Here is a 15410-nt window from a genome sequence, read left to right as displayed (position 1 = left end):
AATCTAAAAATTCCCTTTCGTGGCCACTTTACCGACGCCTGACAGGCTCTGTATTGGTTCGATCTAAAATATCTGCACACCGTTGCAACGGCCAAGTTGAGATCTTTCAGAATATGTGCAATTTTACCCTTTGAATACCCTCAGGTCGCTGAGGAAAAACCTTGATGTGCTCATAATCTCGTTCCTGCGTGAGCACCAAATTTTACTTTTAAAGTTTTAAAGTCTTCTTGGTTCTGAAAGCACTACCTATTTTTTAAATCAAAAGATCTCATTACACCAAATGATGTCATACATTATATTTCATCATTCATTCTGCGATTGAGTTGGATCTCCTTCATCCATCTAGATTTCGTTGATTAACTAGAAGGTCATCATGAAAGGATTGTAGGGGTTAGACTTATTGTCTGCAATTTTAGAATAAATGTATTTTATTAGCTAAAAATGATAAAATATGTTTATACGATTCTTTATTTATGTGACCTTCAATTTAGTCTCAAAAATCATCCTTGTGATATTTTTCGTTGAAATTCAATTCGTCATTGCGAGATGTACGTCGTGCTTGAAGCATGACCGCAGAAAAATATTGTTGAGTAATAATTTTATAGCTTTTGTATCCCGCATGCTCACGATAAATATGTTTGGGATTCAGCCAGACCAATTTTTATCGAACGTATGTGTTTGAATTTCACTGGAATCGACCCCATTACACTGCAATATCAGAAATTATTATTTTCATTGCAAAATTATTTGGATTTCTAGGCTATCTAAATAAACACCTCTTTGTGGGTTTGTTTGCTAAAATCTGGTCGGTTAAATTAGTACATACAGTTTATTTGAATATACATACTCATCTTTCAAGCTATACATATTTTATTTTTCATTAGAATTTAGAGAATTTCCCCTGCAGAGGTGTACATTAGCATTGTCAGTGTTGAAGTGCTATTAAAAAACGTGACAGCATACAATTTCGAGAATTAGTTCCAGTTTGTTTCAGATAGTGTAGCGAAAATACAGTCTTTTAGTGACAGCAAACATAAGGCACACTCATTCGCATAAAAATATCGTTAATGAGTGTAATCATGCTTAATTTGAATAATCACAAAGTCAATAGAGAAGTCAAACATTTGCGTTCATAATTTGACAGGACTGTTTACCTTCACACCTTCACATTATTTTATTACAAGTGCATGACGGGTTAAAACCCTGAGAAGCTGAGAGAAAAGGTTGCCTTTATTTATACATTCTCATATATTGTCATCACACTGAATATCTTTTAGAAAACAATTTAAATTTGGCTTTGTTTTGAAAAAGCTTTTCTTCACGCTGAAAATTCAAAGATGCAAATGAGTTTTATAAAAGTAAAAAATGTTGTTTGCTTGACATGATGTTGGTGCTACACAAGGCGTTTTTTCTAGAGGTCTCAGCCAGCCGCACTGCGCCGTGCCAGCCGGCAAATTTTGGGTCTCTTGGACAGTCGCCAGCCGCCAGAAAAAAGGGGTCGAAAATCAAAAAGTGTATGAGAAAAAAATGTCTTCCGGCTCTTCGAGCGGTTAAGCACTATCAAACTTAATGTTTAAAATACTGTCAGCTGCACCAGCCGCCGCCTCAAATCTCGCAGCTGAGACCTCTAGTTTTTTCCAATAGAAATTTTGACACACATCAAAGACAGAGACAGGATTCCAGCAGAAGAATTAATTCTCCTTGAGTTTTTAGCACTTTTCAGTTTGTCACTTTCACAGCTGAGTTAGTAGCTCTCTCTGCGCTCAGGGGTCACTCTGATGAAGCGGCTCCCAAGCAGGTCCGGACGCTATCCACCCAGCTTGTGGCACAGGCAACAGGCGAAAATGATGCCCAGAACTTGGATCGAGGCCAGCGACAAACACACGGCGATCACCAAGTCCAGGTTTGTCTTCACCCAGCTATACAGAGCTTGGTAACAACCCTGCAACACAATAATTTTATATTAATTAGCTGCTTAAACTTCATTAAGGATTTTTAAAGGATATTCTACATCGTAAAAATACTTTTTCACCAATTGAAGCAGCCAATAGATTCGATTTTAGGGCACTCAATCTTGCTGCTGTGCATTCTAATTTCAAAATGATTTCTTTTGACGAGCTGAAACCAAAAATCAGTCCAGCCAGAAAATATTTTTGTTTTAAAAATTGTTTGCAGGACAGATTGTGGTCTTGTTCACCGAAAGCAATGGATAATAAGTGACTCGAAATCAGAAGTACATGATGGCTGAATTCAAGTCTAAAATTGCCTAAACCTCATAAAATCTGTTTGGTTTAAAGTAAAAATTTAGGAATAGAAAAGCGAAACATTTCTCAAGTCAGCGGCTAACAAAAAGCAAAAATGGCACACTCTCATTTCTCACGCCTTTGTGGCATCAATTTATGTGCAATTTTTTCATGAGGATAATAAATAAAAAGTATACCATTTTCAGGCAGGAAAATAATCAAGCAGACAATTATTCGTTCAATTAATTTAGAAAATAATTACATTTCTTGACGTATGTTTTTGCGTTAATTTTTATTCAGATAAATTTAGAAGAAAATCAATTTGAAACTTCTGTGCTGTCTCTAATTCTTATAGCTTTTTGCTGATAAATTTTTCGCATGTGGCAATGAGAAATACCAAAATCAATATGGTAAAATATGCACTTTTAAGACGGCAGCTACATTTAGTAGTAAAATTAAACAGAGCTGTCAATATGTATTGTTTCAGTTCTATTCTCAATTGCTGGAGTAAAACAGTAAAAATGTTTTGTGACAAAACATCAAATTTTTTATACTGTCAGCTTTTAGAAAATAATGTGTTTTTGATACTAAATATATCCAATATTCATAACAAACTGGCAAGTTAAATCACCCAGTATGTCTTAATGGACAATTTCCAACGAAAAACCTTTGGCATTTAAATCGGTCGTCGTTTTCACAAAATATTTAATTTTAGGGGAGGTCATGAAGAGTTAAACGGTGTGTAGTTTCTGTAAATCTGATGTTACAGGATTGGGTGAAAAACGAGTTTCTTTTGGGGACCAGCATAATAATAAACTGTATCAACTAAATCTAGGGTTACAAGAAACAAATATTTAAAAAATGCATATCAGTTTACTCGTCTTCACGTTTCATGATGTACTGAAGTAGTTTCAGGGTGATAAAAACTGAATTCCGTTGCGCATTGAAGTGCGCATGCAAAAAATTGTTTAATTTTACATATTTTGAATGGTTGGCACCCTTAGACTGCTTCAGCTTTTTAGGTGAGGTTAAGATTAGTCTAGTGGCAAGCGGTTTTTGAATATCAGACAGTCAGAAGCTGAGATTTAGGCGTGTGAACATTTCTTAACAACCCAAGAAAGCGCCAACTATGCAGTTTTTATTTTTTCATTAAAACATTATATTATAAGGCACTTTAAAGATTTTGATTTTCCTAAATCCTATTTTTTGCGCTCTACAATAACTATAGCAATTTCAAAAATAAAAAATTTCAATTTAATCATTTTCAAATTTGAGTTCCATTTCGAAAATTCAATTTTTGTGTCCTTGACCAGCAACCTATCACTTTGAGATCAACAGAAAAGTTGTTTCACTGGAAGAGACGAATTCAGTGGTGTGTTAACTTTTGTTCTAATTCCAATTAGGACCAATTCATAGAAAACTCAAAATTCAAAGTGCCTGCGTGTGAATCTCGTATAAGTGGGAAAGTCGGGGTTTTCTGTCAATTATAAGCCTAGTTTGAGTAAAAAAAACTCGTCAAGATCCTCAGTCCCCTGCCAGAGAACAAAACAGCCACTGCACAGTACAAAAATGCGATATTATTTTTACTTTAGCGATTGTTTCAACTTTTAAGATATTCGTACCTCATTTGTGGATCAGTTGCAGATGAAAATTTGTTTTAAATTATTTGATTGCTTTGTTTTGTCTTCTTTAACGCTGCAACTAGTTCAGTAATTTATCATTAATATTTAAAAAAGAAGATTTTTACTAACAAACCCACAAGCGATAATGTTTTACCTTCTAAAAATAAAAAAAGATGATTTATTAGTTTTGATTCAGATCATACCTTGTTGTAGTACGAATTGGACTCTGAGGGTCTGTCAGGACAAGAGGGGTCCTTTGGTTTGAAGAGCTGAATATCGCCTTCTAGGACGCAGCAGGCGTTTGGCACGACTTTGTTGCTCTGCTGCCACTTTTCCGACAAGCTGAAGTCTCTGTAGTTCTCTACTCCGCAGCATTTGAACTGAAAGAGCGACGCAGAGTCAGCATGGAAATGCGAGTGAGGGCGGTGAAAACGGAGGCGTTACCTGAGCCATCAAGTAATTCCACATCAGGGTAACTGCGTCAGCCTTGTCTGCGGTGGCGTAGTACTTGGTGATGGTCGACTTCAGGAACTCTCGCGTGTTCGTGTCAGCCTGAACAAGTATTAAAATTTAGAGCCAATTTTTATTTTTTGAGGTTTAATTTTACTTCAGTTTTGTAGTTGATGGCCAGTCCAGCAGCAGTGATTTCCAGAGCCAGGATCGCGACAACCAGAATGGAGTACTGCAAAATAAAATGATAAAAATGTTAAAAATTTAGGATGACGCTATTCTCTTCTACAAGGAAAGAGAGAAAAAAAACGCAGACAGCAGAAACCTTACACAAGAATCCAATCTCGGCTTTTGCCAAGTAAAGCATGAAATTGTTTGCGACTCAAAGAGTTTTTAATGATCTGTAAAAAGGGGTGAGCGTGACGCAGTTTGTGAGCTGCATAATATATCGAGTGACGCGAGGATTCGTTGAAGTAGCGAAAAAGGAAAGGCGATATCTTAAAAAAAACTGTCGCTCGACCCGCATGCGAATTTTTTAAATCTAGCAGCTTCAAAGAAGCAATTTGCGTTTTCCCCCATGCGGGATTTTCAAGTGTGAAAAATTCATCACGGCGCAATGAAAGTTTCTAACCCAACTCTTCATCTCCTGAAGTGATGCATTTAGATCAATCAAGTTGTGTAATTTTAATTTGGACCTTTCAAATTTCAAGCTAATGATCGACTTGAGAAATCTGTTCGTTCAAGCGTGTGTTGTGAAAGGACTGTACCAGACATAATTAAATCAATGAAAAATGTTCCAAGGTTTTAACAGCTGATTAATTTTTAAGGAAAGCCATTTTAAATTAAGGAAGGACAACTTTGAGCATAGTTAAATTTTAGGTTGATACGCTTTGGAACTTCTAAAAAATTTAAAATTCAGATCGCCTCCCCAAAATCACCAGCCTTTAACAAAATTACGCGTATTAAATTTTCTTGCCTCAGGGTAGAAATTAACCCTTCAGCTGGTCAAGGGAGGTTGAAACGAGTGTGCAGTTTTAGTAATTCTGATGGTTATTCGCGATAATTAGAGTTTTTTAAGTTTAATTTCTCGAAAACAAAAATAACTTCACTCTGAAATTCACACAATGTTACCTAACAACTTTAAAGCACAATTTTAAAATTCCAAAATCCTGAGCGCTTGATTAGAAACCAAAATTCCCAGCAGTGACCTCTGACCTAATTGGGCTCGGCGAGAGTAATTCAAAGCTCAGTTTATTTTTTTAAATGCACCACGGGAAGATGAGATACTGAAGTCTCAGTTTACAAAAATTGTCGCGTAAAACCGGCAAAAAATTAATTATATTATTTCATCAAGTGCAAATTTCGTAGATGCTAATTTTGTCCTTCGACTCTAGCATTTTCAGAATTAAAAATTTACTTTTAAAAAATAAATTCAGCGGTTTGTACAATAAATACTAATGCGTTTCTAGGTTCCTGGTTTACATCGTTCATTCATTCATTCGACACACGACACATTTTCAAATAAAATTGCAGTCGTGAATTGAAAACACACATCGAAACCGTGTCAGCTTTCTTACTTGCAGCGCATTCTGGGGATAAATAATCGCAAGGAAGATTTACGCTGATTATCCGTTATCGTGGCCGTGCTCTTTTTGTGACATGATATGCGACCGCGTTTGACCTTAGTTGACCTCTGATTAATGGTGAACGTCGGGTGAGAGGCACAAATAATAGCAGCAGATTTTCTAAATTGTACAGGCCGAGCGCGCGCATAGATGCATGCATTGATATTTTATCCCTATAAATAATTTTCGTGGGGCTTCCAAGTCTGTGCAGTCGCGGGACGCGTTATTTTTGTGTTTTCGGCGCTGCTCAAAAACTCGTGAGAAAACGTAAACAAAGGCGGAGAAGAACAAGGTCCAGATAGAGAGAAGAAAGAATCGCGCGCGGCGTTTTTAGTTCCCACGATTTGTTCGCGGCTGATGTACGGACTTCAGGATTTTGTGAGAAATATACCTGAAAATACTCATTCGACTATTTGCTAAAGAGACTCGTTTGATTTTATTTATGTTTGTTTTAATACTGGAATATTTGATTTTATTACATATTAAATTGATTTTACACTTAACACTGCCTACCCCCATAGGCGAATTAAAGGCTAAAAAAGTCGGAAATATTTTAAAAACGAAGCGGATTTTGGATCAGCAGTTTTTTTTCCTCCAAAACAAAATTCGTAGAAAATTTCGTTGAAAAACGTACGCCTGCAACCATATCTGAGCACAATAAAAAAGAGAGACAAACAACGAAATTAAAAGCTCGCAAATTTCCTCAAATTATGCGAAAATTCTATCCTTTCTCATGTGTCCTGTTTTTAAAGAGTTAAAAATCGTTCCTAAATTCTTAATTTTGCACACCGCTTTGTTGAAATTATGCTTAGCCTTGAATTCTGAGTGAAAAATCCACACGGAACTCTAAAAATTGTACTTTCCCACCATTAAAATGTAAATAAGTGAGAGACGCGTAAGCCCAAGTCGTGAGCTTACGTGCAACTGCATGACCAGCCAGGATTAATTAAAATTGCGAATGGCATGTTCTCGTGTAGTTCGCACACTAATTATGCAGATCACGCCTTGCACTAATTCGTGAGCAATCCGCCAGGTCGGAATATTTGGAATAGCCGTCGCCTCTTGTGTTCGTGTCAGGTTTTGTGTCGTCGGGCGAGGGCGGACTCGCCAACAACGAGAGTCATTCACGCGACGACGCAAGCAAAGGAAGTATACATGGCTTTTATTAAAAGTGTAGTGCTGCGAGGGGGCCATTCGGAATACACACCGAGTGCATAACGAGCGCTAGCTCGGCTGATTAAATATTCAATGAGTCGCACGCATTAGCCGTGTTGCGGCCCAATCACCCGAGACGCCCTCGTCGCAACCAACGAACAACCCAGGGTTAAAGTTCGTGCTTGTTGCACGGAATAAATGACTGTATACACTTGGCCCAAATGTTAAATTATGAAAGCTAGAGCAAGAGGATGGAAAGGGAAATCAGCAAGATGGAAATAATATTTATGTTCTATGCATGAGCGAGATAGAAAAACATTTCTTTTTCCTTTCAATTAGTTTTTTTTTTAAGTAAAAGTTCAACAGAAAATTCGTGAGAAATCCTTTTTATATTTACTGGAAGAACTATCTAAAAATTAGGAATAAGCTAACAATTTGCTAGGTTGCCGTATAATTTTTTGAAAAATCAGCTCAAAAGTTTGTATTGTCAATTGTCTCCCTACTATAAAACAACGATTGATTTAACAATTTAGAGAACTGTAATTAAGCGAAGTAACATTGAAAACCCGTTTAATTATTCAAGAAATTTGGCAAAATCTGAAATTTAACTGTTCCTTGGTTGAAGCGATAAATTGTCGCTAAAATTCACAAACAATTATATCTCAATGAACTATTTTCCATAGTCAAAAATGCACAATTATTTTAATTGTTGGCCTGTAAAGCTCTTCTTTAAGTATTAATTACAAATAAATTTAATATTAACATTTTGGAAGGAGACATTTTATATCAAATAGATAAATATGCTCGTTGTATTTTAGGGGGGGGGGGAAATATATTCTGGTCTCCTTTGGGCCCATCAAAGAAAAGCGGTCAATAGACATCGAGGTGACCCCTCGCTGAACAATAAAAGCCCATTTTGAATGCGTATAGCGAACAGTAATGTGCGTTCGTGAGTTCTGCTTAATTTCACGTGGTTCTGCGAACGAGAGGTGTGGTGCTTGAATTCGGGCCAAATGTTTACGAGAGCAATTTTTCCAAGCGAACGATGACACATTCGACGCAGCACTGACGCATACACTACTGAGAGACGCGAAATTTAACCTTCGGATATCAGATATATCACATTCCAACACGGTCACTGATACTTGATTATGTGTTTTTTTCGTCCTGAATATTCCTGTTTTTCTGAATTATGAGTTTTTCACCATATTAATGTTCTCTGAAATTTTGACAACCATGTTAAGGTTGCGGTCATAATTTAGCAGTTATCATAAGCCTTTCCTCAAATAAATTATCAAAAAAGATTGTCTTGAGAAAAAGTATATTTTAAAGAGGGTTGACACTGGAAAATGCTTGTTCCCTTAAGATTCAGTTGACCTAAGCAGTGTCAATTTTTGAGAAAATTGGCTACAAAGTTAGCATGCTTTTCAAATGGTGAAAACTGTCTCCTTATTTGAAATCCTATGTTATTTCCCAACAAAGAGTTTCCTTACAAGGTTCATTCGTTGTTGGACAGATCCCGACGAGAGAAATCGAAATCTGCCAAGAAAATGTGGTCAAGTGCTTGAAATTTAGGAGAAAATCAGAAAAATTTAAATTTTTACTGTAGCAAAATGTCCTTTTGTGATTAGAAAAAATTGTAGAATAAATTTTTATTGCATCCAACAATTGAAATAATTTTTAATTGTCACCCTGTATCGATCCACTTCTTAAGTGCGCAGTTTTAAATTCAAATCTACAATGAATAGTAGGTATTAATTGTTTCCCCATAGCATTACTATTCTATTCTCTTGTGCAAGGCTCAATCATTATGTCCAATGAAACAGCTTGCAATGCATTGTCGATTGAGCCGTGAAGGAAAGCCAGCGACCAAACGCGTCCTTCTTATTAGCGTCCAAATTGGATCGACACAAAGCTTGCACAACGAGCCGAAAAATATCGCTTTCAATGCACTAGTCCTGCCATAATTGCCCAGCAGCATTTTATACAGAAGGCTAAAAACAGACTCGAGAGCACTCTCGATTTCAAAGCACAAGTGGCTCGACGAGTGTGCTTTTGTGGTTAAACACCAGCGGCACGAGCGAGGCGAGGCAAGAAAAAGGTGAAAGCAGAAGAGAGATTCGAAGAGTAAAAAGCGCCACAAATGGATCAGTTCGTCCAAAGGCAGAGGTGTGCCGCAGCTATACCTTTTTTTTTATTAAAAATTCGCTTTCACGGTTCACTGACTCTTATGCTGGTCGTAAGTCGGAAACTGGTGATTTTATTTCATTGTCACGCGAAGAAGGAAAATGATAGTGCACGACCTCGATTCCCAGAGTTTAGTTTATGTATATTCGCGATGCGCGCAAAATGAAGAGAAAACGGCGCGGGCAAACAACTGTGAAATTTATTCCTCCGAAAGTGCATTCGCTATTATTACTTACTTTCTTAACTTGCCATTCTGACGAATTATTAGCTGGCGTGAATTGCTGAAATCATTTCACACGCCGTGCGAAGAGTGAAGGGACTGCGTTGTTAATGAATGAATAAGAAGTGCGACTACGCAAAATATTTTACTGTTCTTTTGTACAGGCTAACAATAAGAGTGACTTTAACAAAAATTTTAGACAGCTTTTAGGTCAAGCTTCATAGGAAATTTGCGGAAAAATCCTTTTTAACCTTTAATTGAAATACAATCTTTAATGATTTAAATTTGCAGAAATACTTTTTTTAAAAATACGTAAAATTTACTTTCCCAATTCCCAAGTCGATAAATGTATCCTCTGACAGTAAATATCCACATAAAAATATTTTTCTTTCAGCAATTCAGAGGCAACACGTTTTACTTCCGTTGTGTCAACAGACGAAAAATCCGAAAATCACGCGAAACACGAATGAAGGCACAATTAATGGCATTCCCCTTCACAGCAAGTGACCAGCACGCAATTCCGGTAATAAGCATTAAAATGCACCCCTTGCCTCCCCCACCCTGCGTGTTGTATGTATTGCCACTTCCGGAAACTTTCCGGTCGGTTGCCTTGATTGCAATCTGCATTATTTGTTGTTGGCGCCGGTTTTACCTAAATTTCGGCAGTGGCAAAATTCTTCTCGCGATCAAAAATATATCGCCGGTGAGAGCAGGAGCTGCAGCAGCAGCAGGTGAACGGCGTATGTTAATCCGCGCAGTTCAATCAACCTGTCCAGTACTTTCTAACAGCGAGAGCGAGAGTAACGAGATTTTCGTTTGCAAACAAGTTCTCGTTGTTCTTTCGCAACGTCGTGACCATTTTTTGATGAAAGAATGGATCGGATGCACGGCCAAATGGTAAAAGAATAATGCATCAATTGTGCGTGACTCACAATTTCAATGTCACATTCAGGAGAACGAGGTTAATGGCTTTTTTAAAGAATCGCCAATTCGTCGAAATGATGTTTGATTGAAGAAAAAGTCCCTTATGCGTGCATTCGGTGCATTGGCGGTGCAGCCTGTGTCGGCGGCTTGACACGTTTTTCGCCCTTATGGTGTTATTGAGTGCAGAGAGCAAATAAATAATGTCACTCTAGAAACCAGGAGAAGTCCGTCAAGCCGGGGAAAGCACGGTTTCTGGTTTCAATTCGAGTATTCCATTTCACCGCAGGCCTGACTCTGCAAACACACTGAAATTTACGACGCACGTGATATAAAGATGCTGAACAAAGAAGTTTTTCCCGCACGTGTTTGAAGCAGGGGCTCTTAAATTTAGGTAAAAATAAAAATTCAATTTCTTGGATGATTTCTAAAATATTGAATGCATAATATATGATTTACAGTTCCAGACAGGGATGCATTTAATAAATACATGAGTATAAGCAACTCTTTAAGGCCTCAACCCCCGTATCAACATTTTCTCGACTGTGGCAAAAAAAATCAACCTTTCTCTGAAGCGCATAGAAGCAAACACGAAGTGAATGTAGATTTCAATATTTTATCTGTCTGTTGTTCACTTTTTTGTTTTTAGTAGGGTTGCGAAAAAAATCGCATTTATTTTAAAAAATGCAGTGGTTCATTTTAATTTTTACTAGTTTCTTGCAGTCAATGTTTGCGTCTGAGTTTTCTATAATTTTCTAATTATTTGCTCATGACCTCGATTTGGAAAATTGTCAGACACATTTTTTGGTAAATTCAGGAAGCAATTAGATGGCAATTTTTAAGAAAAATCCGCACAGGAAAGGAAATTTAGACCACATCGACCGCAAATGTAAGATTTTTGCAGGGGAAAATGGAAAATTTCATTTCTTGCGCAAGAAATTGGTAAAAATTTGGTGGTAATAACCAGTGCTGAAAAAACCGGATGGTAAGCAAATGCAACAACCCTGGTGTTGAAATATTTCCTGTCTCTAAAAAATTACTACAACCACAGTTTTTTGTTTTAAATATTTCAGTCCGTTGGCAAATCGCCTGCTTTTTACTGAGCAAACAAAATTAAAAATTACGTAATAATTTATACACAAATCGAGAAAAATTCAAAATTACATAACGATCATTACGTCTTGTAAATGAGAGTCAAGCAGTCAAGGATACCGAATTTCACAATGATTGGACAAAATTGCCGAATTAAAGAAATAAAAACCTAACTGGAACTTTTCATTGGTTCCTTCTAATTTTATGTAAGTCTACACGTTTGAGATGAAAATTGGCATGTATGTACCTAGGACCAATGCTCATTTAATATTACATGGTTCGAAAAAAGAGTAACATGGCTGTCTAGGGTTAGATTAGTGCCGCTGCAAAAGTATGTAGATTGAAAAGGCGAGGCGTTTATTTTTTATCAAAATAAAACAGAGAGTCATTGGAAAAGCAGGCTCATGTTTCGTAAAATATGATCCAATTATTTTTGCTTTTAGAATTCTTTCCTGTACAATCATGTTTTTATTTACGCTGAAAATGTTGAAACGATGACCAAGAAAAAATATTGTGAAATTGATCGATTTTCATGTTTTTCTTCCTCTAAATGTTTGAAAAATAACAAACAACTAAGATTCACCATAAAATGAATCAATTTTTTCGAGTGTGTACGGCCTTGCAATTTGTCACGTGATAAATTCAAATTCGGTGACATTTCATTTGGCAAAGTAGTGCGGCAAATTTTCCAACCACACCTTTCTTTCTTTCTTGTGCGTGGCGTCCTTCAAGGTGCGAAGAAAGGTGAAGTCACACCTGTGCACGCGTTGCGGTGCGAGAATAGAAAAGCGAACAAAGCGCGACGCTTGAATGGCGGCCTCGTCCGTGACATTCACGACGTCAATTATTTGATTAGCCCTCGCGTCTGTCGCGTCTTTTCGGCGCGGGGGTGCTTGACTCTTTGCTTCCGAGCAATCGATTAGCCGGATCTGACACCATTTAGCTCGGTTAAAGAGGAATCGTTTGGTCAGACAAACGCACGTATTGACCGTCAGCGAAATGGGTCACGGCTAGCGGCTCTTTTTGGTCACAGGTGCACCAAATGCGTATTCATAGCAACAGCAAAACAATGGATGCACTCATTGCGCCGCACAAATTAGGCCAGGGATAGCCCATTGATTGGAGCAGAGCAGAAACTTAGCGCTTAATTTCATATGGCGGTATCAAGTTTTCCAGCGTTGAACCCTTCCATCGTCTCCGCTTTCAAGGCCGCGCGTGAAGATGCTTCACCGTGCCGAGCATTCCTTACTAATTTAGTTGGTTATATACGCGGCTATCTGCTGCAAGCCCAATTTTTTTGTACATCGCCCGCCTTTATTATATACGCTCGCTGGAATTGGAATTTTTTCTCTTCTCGGCGCTGAAGAAAATTACAAATCCCGTTCTCTCTATCTAAGAATGCGAGATATGGGAAGGACAGAAGATAAATTCCAGAAATCCGGCAAGATTTGCCACTTTTACTCACAGTGCCGAGCATGAAAGGCGACTCCTGGTAGGCGCCGCAATATCCCAGGCAGCTGAGAACGAATACAAATCCGCCGGCTGCGATCAGAATCCAAGATGCCTGCTCTATCACAGTCGGCTGAGAGAATTGCTGAAGCAGACAAAGAACAAATAATTATTCTGGGAATGTAACAAGGATAAAAATCTTCTCAAATTCGGAAAGTGGATTAAATGGGCAATTTTTAGCTTATTTTTCACAGCACAAAGCCGCTTGAAAAGTTAATTCAAACTTACCAGGACGCAAAAAAAAATTAAAATAGCCAAATTCAAGCTTGATTTAGGACAATTAGCGTAGAAATAAATTAAAACTCTACCACAAAGCGGCTACATTTCTGCATTAAGTTTTCCCAGGGCAAAAACTCAAGAAAAAAGTCAAACTTTTCCAAAATATATCAGTCGATTCGTCTCGCTGAGTAGATTTAACGAAATGATGGCAATTTGAATTCTTTTAAAATTTTTACACCAGAATTAACGGAAAGAATTTTTTGAAAAATCATCATCTATCGAATTGTAGCGAAACACAACAATTTTTACGTATTAAAAGGTACGTTCCTCGTGTATTAACATTCCTTGCGTTGAATTAATTAAAAACAAACTTACGTGCAAGGTCGTGTCCTGCGAAATTTTGGTCAGCAGTCGGACAAACGAGTTCTTGTCGATGGCCAACCAGAAGCCGACGCTGAGCAAGATAGCGCCAGCAATCTGCAAAAGAATTTGATTAAGAGAGGAAGGCGAGAATAATGTATCATCTCGCACTTACGAAGAAGAGAAAGTTGAACAATTTGAGGCAGTATTTAGCCACTACGATTCCACAATCGGCCGCCATCCTGGATGAAAGAAAAGCTTCTCGGGCTTGCTTCCTCTGCCAAATATAAGTCACGAATGCTCTCGTTAGACCGAGTGAAAATGATTACGAGCAGTGATAAAGAGATATAATGCGCCTCTCCGGAGAAATGAATATGCGTTTCCGCTTTGTGTTGACTTTCGAAAGCAAATTTACTTTGTCAAATTGAGCTCTGATAAAATATTTATTTCTTAAATCTTGTTGTCGTTGGGCTGGGGGATATTACGTACTAAATATAAAAACAAATAATATTGTTATTGCATCAATAGAAAAAACTGAGCATGTATTCTTGAAATTTTCATAGGGCAAAATGGTAGTTAATTCAAATTAAAGCTGTACAGCCCACAATTAAGGACATTTTTCATTACTGTCTATTCATTGAGCAGTTTAACAACAGTTTATCTCTAAAATTAGGACCAAGGAAAAGTTAAATTTCTGATTTATCCAAATTTCTCGGTTTTTTCGCTTGATTTCGATCCCTCGCGATCTATCCAATGATGTGCGAATTTTGAGGAAAAATGTTCTAAATTGTGAAATAAATCATGGTTTTACATCAGTGAGACACTTGATTAGCATGCAAACTTTGAAGCCGATTTTCTCAAACAATTAAATGGCGCAACCTGGGAAATTTTAAGCTTTTTCCTAATTTTTAGACACAGGATTTTACATAAATATTATGCAAAGCTTTACTTTTAAAATTATTGACAAAATATGTATTGTTCAAAACAAATTTGTTACAAAATGAATAAAGTCAAATAATAATGTATTGTGAAAACAAAATTCCATTTATTTTGTTTCCGATAAAAAATATATCTCTTAAAAATTCAACACCGATGGAGTTACTGACGTCAACCTACGCATTCCAGGGAAGCTGCAAACTTGGAAACACGTTCCTATTTAAGTGCGCACTAGAGGCTTGGCATCTTTTCGATCGAATACATCCATACATATCTACATGCAGCATCAAAACGTGCAAAAATGACTGGAAAATAAGTTCACCTCGATGATGTAGTGATTCGCCGTCGAGAATATTACAATCTCTCTCAAGAAAAGGCTGTCAGTCGGTCCACAAGTCACATTCTTGGCGAAAATCTGTGTTTGCGAAAAACATGCGTTGCGTTGTCGTCTCTCGAGTCGAATCAAAACAAACCAGCAGGCAAGGTATCAGCACGACTGTCAGTGAGTAGTACGACGGCTTGCATTCCGAGTCTCCCTCCGCACGCCACTCCCTTCCATAATCCATGCGCTCTCGCGTTCATCCCTCCCCCCTTTTCACAAGCGGAACGCTTTGAAGCGCTCCGAAAGACAAGCCAGCCTGAATGGTGCGCCGGCCGCCGTGTTTCTATGTCAAGCGGGTTGCGTTTCGCTCGACGGCAGGCGACTTGGACTTGTCAGATTATTTTATTCACCTTGTCTTGGAGTGGCGGAAACTATTAGTCTTTCCTGATATGATGTAAATCACATACAGTGATGGAAATTGGTCGATTCGACGGTTTGAACGTTTAAGAAAGTGGCCAGAAATTTCAAAATTGATTTTTAAATCAAAGA

At 37.6% G+C, this 15410-nt stretch overlaps 1 protein-coding gene across 1 annotated transcript; it reads right to left on the bottom strand.

Annotated features, from left to right (window-relative positions):
- Positions 1-810: 810 nt before the first annotated feature.
- Tsp66E (Tetraspanin 66E) lies at positions 811-15037 on the bottom strand. Its single transcript, XM_065484432.1, has 8 exons — positions 14862-15037; positions 13779-13880; positions 13619-13720; positions 12981-13109; positions 4473-4547; positions 4310-4417; positions 4069-4245; positions 811-1942 (listed from the first exon to the last, which is right to left on the bottom strand). The coding sequence occupies exons 2-8, from the start codon at positions 13842-13844 to the stop codon at positions 1808-1810; spliced, it is 792 nt and encodes a 263-aa protein (XP_065340504.1). The 5' UTR covers positions 13845-13880; positions 14862-15037; the 3' UTR covers positions 811-1807.
- Between the last annotated feature and the right edge of the window lie 373 nt (positions 15038-15410).

The sequence above is a fragment of the Cloeon dipterum genome, chromosome 3 (assembly GCF_949628265.1).
Source record: "Cloeon dipterum chromosome 3, ieCloDipt1.1, whole genome shotgun sequence".
Taxonomy (NCBI): Eukaryota; Metazoa; Arthropoda; class Insecta; order Ephemeroptera; family Baetidae; genus Cloeon; species Cloeon dipterum.
Note: the sequence above shows the minus strand (reverse complement) of the source record. Positions and strands in the feature narration are given on the sequence as shown.

Excerpts from the sequence above, each read along its gene's own strand:
- Tsp66E (XM_065484432.1), bottom strand. The coding sequence starts at position 13,844 with ATGGCGGCCGATTGTGGAATCGTAGTGGCTAAATACTGCCTCAAATTG. Across the intron at positions 4,418-4,472 it reads CCATCAACTACAAAACTGAA|GCTGACACGAACACGCGAGA; the intron begins GTAAAATTAAAC and ends ATACTTGTTCAG. Across the intron at positions 4,246-4,309 it reads GGAATTACTTGATGGCTCAG|TTCAAATGCTGCGGAGTAGA; the intron begins GTAACGCCTCCG and ends TCGCTCTTTCAG.